Source organism: Fistularia commersonii, chromosome 12 (assembly GCF_037954325.1).
Source record: "Fistularia commersonii isolate RoL2024-O1a breed Wild chromosome 12, RoL_Fcom_v1.0, whole genome shotgun sequence".
Taxonomy (NCBI): domain Eukaryota; kingdom Metazoa; phylum Chordata; class Actinopteri; order Syngnathiformes; family Fistulariidae; genus Fistularia; species Fistularia commersonii.
Window position 1 is genome coordinate 13,774,175 of NC_141295.1, and position 13,130 is coordinate 13,787,304.

At 37.3% G+C, this 13,130-nt stretch overlaps 2 protein-coding genes across 2 annotated transcripts in view; one reads left to right on the plus strand and one right to left on the minus strand.

Moving 5' to 3' along the window:
• The window catches only part of tet2 (tet methylcytosine dioxygenase 2), a 28,593-nt gene extending 23,903 nt beyond the window's left edge, over positions 1-4,690 (plus strand). The window contains exon 10 of the mRNA XM_086157235.1: positions 467-4,690. Coding sequence (XP_086013361.1) covers positions 467-1,836 — 1,370 coding nt within the window. The 3' untranslated portion in view covers positions 1,837-4,690. The remainder of the gene's footprint in view (positions 1-466) is intronic.
• A 112-nt stretch (positions 4,691-4,802) lies between these two features.
• On the minus strand, positions 4,803-10,442 carry ppa2 (inorganic pyrophosphatase 2). The gene is made up of 12 exons (XM_086157243.1): positions 10,192-10,442; positions 8,239-8,303; positions 8,094-8,138; positions 7,817-7,870; positions 7,343-7,462; positions 7,088-7,174; positions 6,808-6,934; positions 5,872-5,999; positions 5,655-5,740; positions 5,475-5,544; positions 5,347-5,386; positions 4,803-5,251 (listed from the first exon to the last, which is right to left on the minus strand). Exons 1-12 carry the CDS (start codon positions 10,382-10,384, stop codon positions 5,229-5,231), a joined length of 1,038 nt encoding a protein of 345 aa, XP_086013369.1. The 5' UTR covers positions 10,385-10,442; the 3' UTR covers positions 4,803-5,228.
• Positions 10,443-13,130: the final 2,688 nt, after the last annotated feature.

A 13,130-nucleotide genomic window follows, 5' to 3' on the forward strand; every position in this document is an offset into this window, starting at 1 on the left:
CTGGGAGAGTCACTTTTAAGAAACAGATATTTTACTTTCTGCACATATTTTGATACTATCTCATATGCTCGTTTTTTTGTTTTGTATGTTTTTTTTTTGTTTGTTTTCTTCTTGTCTACACCAATTATTGGACCTACAACACTTAGTGTGGAAGACAAAGTAGTAGTAGATAAACTGGTAAGAGCAAAAAGAATGAAGCATAAAAAAGCAATAAAATTAAATAAAATGGCCATGTCAAGGAAGGGTTGAACCCAGTGGCATTAATCTTCTGTCATTTGTCCCTTTTTTTCTTGTTTATTCATATTTTTAGAATCAAGAATCCTTATCAGTTGCTGAAAGTTTACAATTGCTGTAAACAGTTTTACATTTTGGGGGAAATATAGTACATATTTGACCTCAGGGGTTTGACATTTGATTTTTCCTTGCATTCCTCGGCGTCTAAAGCTGTTATCTGCTGTTGTTTCAGGACCTATTCCAGGTGCCATGGGAGCAACCCTACAGTCAGGTCAACCAACACAGCCTCTTGGAGGTCATCCTCAGCAACTTCAACATCAACCGCATGAGAATCTTTCCTCTTACCCTGGTGCTACAAATGCTGCAGCCTACCCCAGGTTCCCCAACCACCTTGGGGCTTTTCCAAGCACTTCCAAGGCAGGAAGCATGTATTCCCCTCAACCATCAACACCAACAAGCCCTTATCCTTCCCCACTCCATGTACAAAACTCTTACATCAATGGTTCAAATCGCTCATACCCGGGTTACCAATGTAACGGAAGAATGCCCCTCGACAATTACCACCCATACTATGCTTCGAACCCAAAGCATCTGGACATGTATCAACAACAACGGCCAGTCCTTTACTCAGAGCAGCATTATAATGTACATCAGCATTATGACATCAATTATCCACCGGGGTATGGTGAGCCAGGTTTACAGGTCAATGGTTACAATGCATGTAGCATGAGGCCAGTTCACCCCATGAGATCTTTTAACCCTTACGGTCCAAATGGAGGCTCAGACCCACGGTTTATGGACCCACTTTCAAGAGTAACCTCAGCCCATGGAGGCCAAGATTACACAGCTGCTGGGAGCAAAGGCAATCAGTTTGGAGGATTTCCAAACCCGTATCGCCCTCAGAGCCCACAAATCTTACCAACAGGCCAAGATTCTTTCCATATGCAAATTAAGACAGAGATGGGCTTGCCTGGCCAAAAGATGCTAGCAGCTCAGTTAAGTGGTGGATATTTAAATCCAGATTCACAGCAGGGGCTAGGACTGCCCAGTGGCGGTCTTATGGGACCTGGTATTAAGAAAGAGCCGGGAACCCCACAAACACCAACAACCCCACAAAAGCCGGAGATGTGGTCAGACAATGAGCACAACTTTTTGGATCCTGATATTGGTGGTGTGGCAGTAGCCCCAAGTCATGGCTCGGTCCTCATCGAGTGTGCTAAACGGGAGCTTCATGCTACAACACCCCTGAAAAACCCAGACCGCAACCATCCCACACGTATTTCACTGGTCTTCTATCAGCACAAAAACATGAACGAGGCCAAGCACGGTCTGGCATTGTGGGAAGCCAAGATGGCAGAAAAGGCTCGAGAAAAGGAGGAAGATGCGGAAAAGAACGGTGGTGAAGGGACACCAAGCAAGAGCAGCAAGAAGGGGGGAAAGCGCGAACATTCAGAGTCATTAGAGACTGTTGGAGAACCTCCTTCTAAGCGTTTTATCCAGGCACTCATGGAGGGGACCTTGTCATGCACAACAAACACCTATGTCAGTACATCTCCATACGCCTTCACTAAGGTCACAGGGCCTTACAGTCAATTTATTTAGAATAAACCCATGAAGAAAAAACATAAGGTGCATTATTTATGAAATTACCACATGCACCCCTGGCCTAATCATAAACACTCCTCCCTATTAGTAAATTTAGTAACACTGTTGCATAGTAAAAAAGAAACCTGTGATCAAATGAGATTTAAGTCATAGGGTCTTTCACCTCCATAACAACCAAGCTTTACTTGCTGAACCTTCAATGGATGTATTTATTTTTGTTTTGCAACTTTTGCAAGAAACACACTGTCAAACTCTCTGGTGCTTTCAGTCTTATACACAAGGACCTATTTTTACTGGAAACAAACTTTCATTTTTGGTGGCTTTATTTTTTTCTTAAAAGACAGACTTTGTAACGAAAACATCTATGGTGCTAAAGCGTGTACCATCCTTTTTTAAAATCCAAATGCTTTGACACTATTTCTATGACGCTCTACAAGCGTGACAGTGATTAAGTCGTGTCAAAAGGGCCCTGAAAATTTTACCCCACTGTCAAAAATACAAGCATCTTAATGGTTTTGGCAAGTCAGCCTTTTATGAGCACTTTTTCACCATAAATATCAAAACTTTTGCGAAATACGTTTCAATCATGAAATCTGAATTTACAGCAACATTTTGTGTAATTAATTTCTGAGCAGCCCTTAATGAATCAATAGCATAATGGAACTGTTTCAAGTTGATGCAAAAAGATTTTTTAAACTGTTATTGTGTTGGTGCTTCTTTCACTTTCCTGTCATTTATACTGTAGATTGAGCCATTGTAACGATGCATTTTTAACATTTGAGAAAAAAAAAAAGAAAGATCATGTCTGTGTTACTTTCCTTTCTCCAATTCGTTTGCTCTGTCGGCAAATTTTGATGTTCATTACACAGCGTTCATTTAAAAAGCCTGGATTGTGAAATTTACATGTAGTTTTATGTCTGTGGTGCTTAGTACATGTGCTTTTTGAACACTGAGGAGCATGAAACAGGGTAAGCTCAGTGTCAGTTTCAGAGGGCAGCTGGCTTGCTGTGGGTTCTTTAATTATTGTAATCTAATTGTAAGATAAACATTGGAGATTTGTACAGTAAATTAATTTCCTTTTTACAATTACTGTTATAGATTTTGTGTTGTATAGAATGCGTACAACCTATTTCATTGTATTTCGGGGGGGCTCAGCTGATTTTTTTTTTCTTTTTTTTTTTTTCATAAGGTGCTATTCAACCTGCTAGATACATACAATGTGAGACTCTTTGGGCAGTGAGAAGGCTAGTAAATAATGCACAGTACCAACCTGTCAGATATACCTCAAAACCAGTTTGGCAATAGGATCTGAACGATTTTTTTCTTTCTTCCGTATATTTTACTTTCAAAAGTGAGTAACAGTTAAAATGAAGGCCACCAAAAGGCAGAAAAGTTCACTTCTTACTTTCTTATCAATGTGCTAGAAAGTATTACTTGAACTTGAATCTTTGATGTTACTGTAAAATCAGGGAGATTTTCAACAAATTGTGTGTACATCCTTATCTGTTATTCATCGTGTCTTTTTTTTCTTCATTCAGGGACTTGCCATTGCATCCTGAGTCCCAATATGACTCTTGTCTAAGATAATTCACACAGACAAAAAATATTTTGTGAGAAAGACTTTCCTGCATTTTTTTTACTTATATTTTAGCTAGCAGGACAGGGTAATCTTTGTAATCTAAAAAGAAAATTGAACATAAAGTATATGCACTGACTTGACTAAAGGGAAAGTATGATATTGATTAAATAAAGAGCAATGTATTTGCTTTTTGCTAAGAGGCAAGACCAGGGCAGTGATTAACGTCTTTGTGCCTGTGTATAGTTCAATTTATTTATAACCACTAAGCAATTGTATAATTTTTCTCCCCTCTATTTGTTTTAATTAATGTTATATATAATAGAATGACTGTCATGTTTTAGTAACAATTCACCCTGCTCTTCAACATATTCAGTTTGTGAAAGCACTTCATTTTCTTCTTCAGAAAAAAAATGTAATAATAATTACAAAATGTTTATTTAAACAGATTGTAAATGTGTTTAAAAAAAATAAATTATGTCACAATGTACATACCAAGAATTTGTTTTGCAGGAATACAACTCATTCTTTGGTGTTTCTTGTAGGTTCTTCTAGATCTGTTAAATCGACCCACAGCTCTGAAAACAGCGATCCTAAATCATATCTTAAAATACTAGTTTGGCTCTTTCAGGTCAGCAGAATGAGCACAGTTAGAATTTCCAGGAAGTCTCTGTAAAAATCACACTCACCGTCACGGCAATGTTTACAGTTGAAACTATCCTGTTAGATCAATCATTAGAAGTTGTAGGTTTTGTTTTTTTCAGGATTTTAAATGTTAGTTTTGTAAACTAAATCTACATTTAAAAAAATGTTTATTTTCATTGTACAGGACCCAGCTACGGTAGCAGGACATGGTGGAGAAAGCTGAGATGTCTAAGATATAGCGGGTTAAAAGCATAGCCATACTTGAAGATGCTTCAGAGTGTTTCTGAGTGAGTCAGCATTACTTGAATGACTTTGTGGGCATGACTAGTGCACTACATGTGCTCAGCTCAAAGGTTAAGCTAGCAGTTTACACACACATTGTCTTTTTTGCAGTTAGACACTAAAGGTATACAAAATGTGCAACTTCTCCCCTGTCATTTTATTTCTAAGGCTTCCCATGTTCTCCTGAAGTTTGGTATGCGACAAAAATGGAAATAAGGATGGGTATTAATACTGTAAGTATTGTAATGTACTGAATGCAGTTTATTTGAAAGCTGTTTATTATATCATTCCTGATATTGCTGAGATGTGGGTGTTTTTTTTTTTTAAATAAAATTTATATTTATTTAAGCCAGCGACTTGTTACTCCATGTTGATATTAGCATTTAACTTCAATGAGTATAATTGTCCATACTTTTACTTACCTGTCTATGGATGAAACACAAGGGAGCTCATATTATGTCAATGTCATTTTATTCACACTGCATAAAATTAGTGTCAATTTTATGACTGGATGGACCAGTTCAACCTCCCTTTAAAAGAACATTTTAGGATTGGTCTCATATATTGTTGACATGAATGGGGGCCACAGATATTCTAAACCATATGTTGGATTTCTTAATTAAATGGATGATCAATTATCTTGGGAACTGGTGAAATGTGATGCTCATGCAAACAATTGATGCATTGCACAATTAATGTACATATGACATCATCTAGTCTATAATCTGTATAATGCATTATACTTTATTGGATTTTATACATGGTAATTTAAACAGCGTAAGATTGTTCCTGACCAAAAATCAAAAAAGCTGCATTGAAAAAAGATGATGCCATTTACTTAACAAGTTGGAAGGAGGTTTTTCTGGTTCCACATCTTCATAATCACTTAGACAAAGTACCACTTGTCCACTGTGCAAGAGAAATGTACATTTGAGTAACTTTAATTTATGAAGCACAACACCTCAAATGAACCTTTTTTTGTGAGTCAGTGCTTATTCACTTACCCTCTGGAGGGACAAGATGTGCACTACCCAGTTCAGGAGCCTGATGGGAGTAAAAATTAAAAATTACAACAAAAAACGAACACTGAGGGCCTTTTGTAAACATTTAAGTGAAATAAGGCTAATCTCACGGATTGAACTGTCTCTCTGGCCTCATCTGGGCTGCACTGGAAAGGACTCTCACAGCAACAGACATTTTTGCTGAATATAAAGAATCCAAACAGAAGAATTAGATAACATACTACTCGATATGATGAATTGTACATTTTCATAAACAACAATATGTACAGGTTTGATTACTAGTAACTTACCATTCAATTCCTCTACTATCTGTCTTCTTCTGCACTAGTGCCCTCCAGTGCTCATGGTTGGATTTAATAACCTGAATTGCAAAGTCCTATCAAAAGGAAAAGACAAGAAAAATAAATGAAAAAATAAGGCCCTTTGGATTTTGAGGAATTGATTTAAGTAATGCACACAAAAAATGAGGTTTAATATGTGTAAATTTGACCAAAAATGTCTTTATACTTTGTCTTTGAATTGTGCGTTGTATCCAAACTGGTTTTCTGGCTTTCCATCAGGCACCTTATATTTTCTAAACCAGTCCACTGTGGCCTCTAGATGACCAGGCCGGCTTCTCTGGACATCCTCAATGCCTGTTGAGAACAAATAAATACACCACAACATTATACTTGATTGTTTAATTTAAACTGAAATGAAATTCCATTTACACTTTTTTGTGCTTAGATATTTTTGAAAAGTTTCCATTTAATGAGTTACAACACACAAGTAATAGATTATAACTGTAAATAACTTTTTTTAAAAAAATTTTATTTACAGTTGTTTGTACATTGTTAAACCTAACCATAGTTGACTGAATTCAGGAGGGATTGAACATGGCCTATTTTTCCAGCAAATAAATATCTCTGAAAAAATTGTTGATTATTATCATTATTATTATTTGCTATTAGGTATAATTCAAGTACAAACCATTTTACAGAGGTGATCATTGGACTGTATGTCATTACTATAAGACTATAAAATTAAATTAAGAGCTATGCATCAGTGGTGGATAAGCAGCTAAACAAGAGTGCAGTCCTCTGTGATAATGCCTGATCCAGTTTTGGACTTGACATGTTTGAATTTTTAATAAATTTAAAGATATGGAATAATAGAAACGCTAAATATTATTGAAAGTATGTGGTGTGTTTCATCATTTACTGCCAGTGAATGACATCTTTATGGCCATAAATATATTTAGGAATATTTTAGTTACTATTCATCCAAACATATCTTAGACAAGCTAAACAATTTGGAGAAGCTATGCTTCCAGTTGGACCCTTGGAATTTCAGTATTTAGCATTCTATTTGCTCTGTCATCCATGACATAACACCATGTCTGGTCTTGAATAGTATCAGATTCAGTCATGTCTTAATAAATAATCATGGTTTGAAAATACTCACTATTCATGTTTATGGCATCAGGGTCCTGAACGTTGATGGCAATAACCTTCCAGTCCATTTCTCCCTCATCAATCATTGCCAAAATCCCAAGTACTTTCACTTGTATTACCTGGCCTAAAGAGCATACCTAAAGAACAGGCAAACAAAAAAACAGACAAAAGACAACAAATAATTCATCTGTCTACTGTACACCCATGTTTATTTACAGGTCAATTCACAAGAGGATTGCTACTAACAATATTAGTTGTAATTCATATTCACACACGTCATGAAAAGTTACCTGGCTGCCGATGTCACAAACATCAATGGGATCATTATCCCCAGAACATCTGGTTTCTGTGTCTGTGCGATTTGGGTCCTCCCATGTCTGTTTGCAAGGAAGAGTGACCTGTAAATCCTGCTAACAGACTCCATAAGTACAGCCCTATAATGTTCTACCCAAATTATGAATAAGGACAATGACATGCAGTCAAACTAAAAGTAATTGATTATTTGATGTTTAATATTGTTAAAAGTCAAAAGACATTCTTCTCACCTGTGGGATTGCCCCATAGTTCCAAATGTACCCTTTGTGAGGAAATATGTTGGCAACATAGCGGAGTTTGCCTTTCTTCATATCTTGCTTGATAGGGTTCAGGGGTTCCTTTGTGGCAATCTGGACATTTTTTTGAAATGATGGAGAGGTTCTGTGTGTACATGCTTTTTTTTCCCCCAGTGTTAAAAAAAAGTTGTTTTGAATGAAAGGCTCTCACTTACCTGGTGAGGACAACCATACACAACTAAAACTTCAATAATATTACCATTTGGCTTCTCTTGTGCGAGCATAAAAATCTTAGGAACAACATTTTCAAAAATTTATCCAACCCTTGTCAGCTTGGAATCATATTGTACATTTGCGGGCACATAAAATAACTGTTATAGAGTAACCAGCCTTTATTAACACCATGGCGAAGGTATGAGCAAAAAATCTGACTTTTTAAAAGGACTTCTGTATCTTTTACACTCTTACCTCCATTTTAGCATTTGACCATCGGGGCACCTCCACAACCATGTTAAAGAGCACCTGAACATACAGAAGAGAATATTCAATCATTCATTGTCTGTACCACTAAGCTTGCACAGTGTTGCAATGGGGTTGCTGACCAATTCCAGCTGACATTAAGTTGAGTGGCGGGGAAAAACGTGGACTTCTTGCCAATCGATCACACAAATGGAAACAGAGCCACCCAAAGAAAACTTGATACACCACTGGTATGACTAAATACTACTATATAAGGTAAACATACCTCAGTCTCACTCCTCTTGGCTATTTTTGCTGGCAAGCCATTGTCCTGCTGAACAAAAAGAACATGATCACTGAATGCATTTTAAATCACAGAGCCAGAGAAATTCATGACATAAAACAAAATCTTTGCATTTAAGTAGAGTCACCTGTTCTGTATCTGCTATGAACGGAATATCGTGGAATGGAGAAATGTACTTCCCCTCAGGGTTTTCTGAGGAAATAGAGAAATAGAGAAGAATTTCATAAAATATTCCCTTCCGGCTGAGATATGAAGGGAGACAATGCTATAATAACATCCTTTTAAAGAGACCTGAATTAAGTGCAATATGTATAAATAAAGTTAGGTTGTGAGAGGATACAGAGTAATGGGTCAAAGGGAAGAAGTTGATTTGCTGTGGCGACCCCTAAAGTATAAAGGATATGTATAAATGAATATAAAATGTATTATTTAGATTTATATCAAAACTAAGTAGCATGTCTGCTGTTTAAAACTCACAGGTCATTTGGCAGAGAAAGTCATCTTTATGGACATCTTGTCGATACAAAACAAGGTCTTCCCATATATTTTGTAGCTATAGAAGTCCTGATAACTGTCTTGTCAGGACTGATGATACTAATCCCGGTGGGCTGGTGGGTTGAAAGTGTGTGTGTGTGTGTGTGTGTGTGTGTGTGTGTGTGTGTGTGTGTGTGTGTGTGTGTGTGTGTGTGTGTGTGTGTGTGTGTGTGTGTGTGTGTGTGTGTGCAGGTAATTTGTGTTGTGTGCAAATTCTTACTTTCCATTTCCATTCTTGCTTTCCATTATATTCATACTTATCATTTACATTGTGCACATATTTTGATTTATCAGTAACATTCTTGTCTTTTTTGATTGATTCTAGGGGAGCAACTAAAAATGACCATGTTTCTCATTCAGAAAAACTCGTTGAAGATGTATGTGTTTCAGAAGGCAACAAAGATGCCAAACTGCTCTTGTGAAAATTTACTGCACAAGTACCCAGTTTCATACCAGTGTGCCAATCCATTTTACAACTACATGCTGTACATCACTGCAAACTCCACGAAGGACACACCTATGAATCTTCACTCATATCTCCGCCAGCTGCCCTCTTCTCAACAGAAAAGTTTTAGCAAAATGTCCTTCACAGTGACTGCCTTAGATTGATTTCTGGGCCACATGCAGGAGGATGGACAGATGAGAAAAGAAGAAATATGGATAATATGAGACACTGGATGAGCCTTACACAATGTGGTGTGCCAGTGCACACTTGGGGCACATTTTCAGTGACCATGAGAGTGTGGAGGCTTTTAATAGCAAAGAAAATCTCACAGTAACTATATTTTTTATCCATTTGTCTTTGTATTAAATAATATTTGATGATGTGTATGATGAAGACTGCACTCTGCAGCTACTTTGAATTTACTTCAGGAATAGCTTCAATAGTTATAATGAATGCACATCATGTATATGTTTATGGTAAGAAGGTCAACCTATCTTCGTTTGTGAGTTGTTACATCTTATTTTAATTTAGGAATCAGTGTTTAAATCAGGGCCCGGTGTGCACCTGTGCATAAAAACCTCAGCTGCACTGGTATTTGTGTAAAATCATAGATTTCAGTTCGTGAAGGTTACATCTAAATTAAAGACATGTTGAAAGTCACGTTAACTAGCTGTCAAGCTATCAAGACGTGAATCTCCGGAAAAAAGCCGCTATGAAAACACTTGGATTTTCCCACATAAAACTACTTATCTCGTAAAATAAATTAAGGGGCACAATATAACTGTTGACTTAATTGACATGGTTTAAAAAGTTTGTACTTCCATCAAGTCTTAATCCTCTTTACGTGCTAACCCTTTAACCTGTTAACTTTGGGTGCCACCGTTGACGTCCATGGGACCAATAGCCAGCGCGCATTCCAAGAGGGAAGTGAAAGCTAGCGGTGAGCAGCCGCTGAATAAACAGGTGAGGCTGCGAAAGAGAAGCTAACAGGGTAACCTGTTAAGTGCCCTGTCAGAAGTCGCCTACCTCAGTATGGACCAGTAACTGCATTAAGAATTTCCAACGCCAATGTTTATGCCACCCTAGAGGGTATACACTTACTAAAATAAATCCGGTAGTTCGGAGAATTGGGGCTTCCCCTCTCTTCGGTCTGATAGTGCATCGTTTTTCTAACACTGTGCAGATAAGGCAGAGCGGTTGCTTGACTGATAGGTTTGTGTCGAGCGGTGGAAAACCGTCCGCAAACTTTCACGAGTCGACCGACGGGAGAGCGAAAGACCAGATGGCTCATCATATAATTCCACACTGAGTTCCTGCTTCCCGACACCTGACTTCCAGCTCCGCCATTCAGCTCCGCCAAGCCCGCCAGAGTCACAACTCCACTTCCGGTTGATTGAATTCAAAATAAAAGCCTGTTCCAGCTCTTTGTGTAGGTTTCTTGGTTGAAACCAGTGCTTGGTAGATTTTCCTTTTTTTTTTTTTCAAAGATTGGTTATCACAGTAAAAATCTTTTTGAAAATAAGTGCATCCCATATAATATGCATTTATAGTCGTTTACAGAGTCCCTGGTTTAATCTTGTAGGTTTTATTATAACGAACTAAAATATCAACATTAAAATATGGTGTCGACTGCATGGCTATTTACAGTGACCGGGGTGCTTTCAGTTGGAGTTACAAAAAGAGTTACAACTGTGAATATGTAATATGTGCCCCGATGGAATATGCTCATTCTCTGAGAATAATTGCAAGGCACATCACAATTTCTGTCAAATTTCGTCAGTCCCTGTGCTTTATAATTTCCTAACGAAGAGTTAACTATAATCAGAAATCCGTGTGGTAAAGGGTGTACCAAAGAGAAGAATTATGGATGCAGCGATGATATGAGGATGTAGAGGATATAAAATTAGTAGGTGTGAGAGAGGAGGATATAGAGAATAGGGTTTGATGGAGAAGGTTGATTCACGGTGGCGACCTCTGAAGGGAAAAGCCGAAAGGAAAAGAAGAAGAGTGTGATAAAGGGTGTCCAAAAAAAGGACTCCAAATGCAAACGCATTGTCAATAACTATAGTACATATTCTAGTTTTACAATCTAAATATTTCCTGTAATTTCAGATAAAATGCTGTTCAGCTTGTTGCTAAGATTGTATTATTTATTTCTTTTATTTAGATGATGGTTTTAGTTAAACCAGATGTTTGTGTCTGTCGTTTTTCTATACAACACTCCAAAGCCTCTTGCCGCGCTCTATCAGAGGCTCTACTTTACTGCCACCTAGCTTCCAAATCAATTTGATCTTGTTTATTTATTAAACTCTTTCTTATTTATCAAAATATACAAGGAGATGTCACTGAAAATTCATCCTGAAAGTTATTATTGGCTTACTACAGCTAGTACAGCTACTGCTGCCTCGACTTATATAGAGGCTACAGTAAAAACAACAATAATAAGATATATTCAATAATGAAATAGGATCAACACAATTGCATGACCTTCTAAATTTCCAATATTGTCATGCACATATTGCATGATGCTATCTGTAATTTGTTTAGAGACCCGCCAAAATGCTATTTTTAGCGTGGGCAGTCAGCTAATCTTCACAATTCCTAATGAGATCAAAGTTCATATGTATCCATTGTTCCTTAAACAAATAACCTTGTGTCTCTCTGCATACTTTTTCTTTTTCGCTAGTTCAAACAAATGATATCATCAGCAGCCATAAAAAGGTGGTTTGTTAAAAGTCCATATTTGCTTTTGATACTGTTGCCACAGAGCTGTGATTTTCACAGTGAAAATAAGAATTCCCATCTTTTGTGTGATTCAGGTCATAGGTACATTTGTTTTGAGTGAATAACCATATTAGGCTGTACCGTAGGTGATGACATTAGATATAAATGTTAATTCATAACCATTTGATTACAATTGCACAAAAACATTATGCCAGTTTTGGCTTAACTGAAGATTTATAGAATTGGAAATGGATAACATTAATGTGAGTAATAGTATTGAACAAAGATTTGCACCATCACCCATGCCAACATTCTCACATTCCTAGTCGAAAGGAAAAAGTCTTTCTTCTCAGGCTGAGAAACGTAAACTTCTAGCAGGACACCCCTCCCCCCACTAGGACATGAAAATGTGCATCCCAGTGCTGATAATTTCACTGCCAGTGAAATTGGACTTATCTTTCCAAACCATTGATCACCATTTCTATTTTCTCCTTGTATCTGAAGAAACATTTTCACAAATCGCTTCCATGCTCAAAGTAAAACACAACTAATGCCCCCCAGTCCCTCTATAAGCAAAACCTTCCCCAGAAAGTTAGTAAGAAGAAAAATTAGGGAAACCTTGTGGAGCGTGGGAATCCCTTTTCTGTGCAGAAAAGATGTGCATTGAATTCCATACATACAGAGCACTTTAAAAAATAACATCTTGGTTGATGAATAATGAAATAAAAATGTGGTGATGTTGCCCCATGGTCAATTAGTAAGAGAATTTCCCCCCATTATGCCATACACATAAATCCGCCAACCAAATGGCAGATTTTTTTTTCTTTTACATTGCAAGAGGATCATGCCAAATGTGTGACTGTATAGTCTATCCCATATAACATATCCATTTTAAAACTAAAAATTACATCTAAAGTAGTTGCATTCTTCTGTCTTACTAAAGTAAAAGCTTGTTCTAGTTTTCTTGTGACTGAGGGGGGTAGCCAGCATTTAAAGACAAAATTATAAGTGCCTAATATATCTAAGAATTTGTATGAGCACACGTGTCTCTTTCAATAAGGCAAGCAAAGTGACACCCTGAGCGACTTGTCACACAAACACCCACAGGGACAATATTCCCAGCTGACAATGTTTGTTTAGGGTATGTGCTTGTTCTGTATAATGTCCTGACTTAGTTACATAACACGGAAGACGCCGACAAACATTGCTGTCGTCAATAGAGTTTAATGCTGTCAGCCTGTTTAATGAGGGAAAGTAAATACTAAAGTAATTTCCTTTTCTTTTTTAACATGCCCGCTTCAGTATTCGCATGGTAA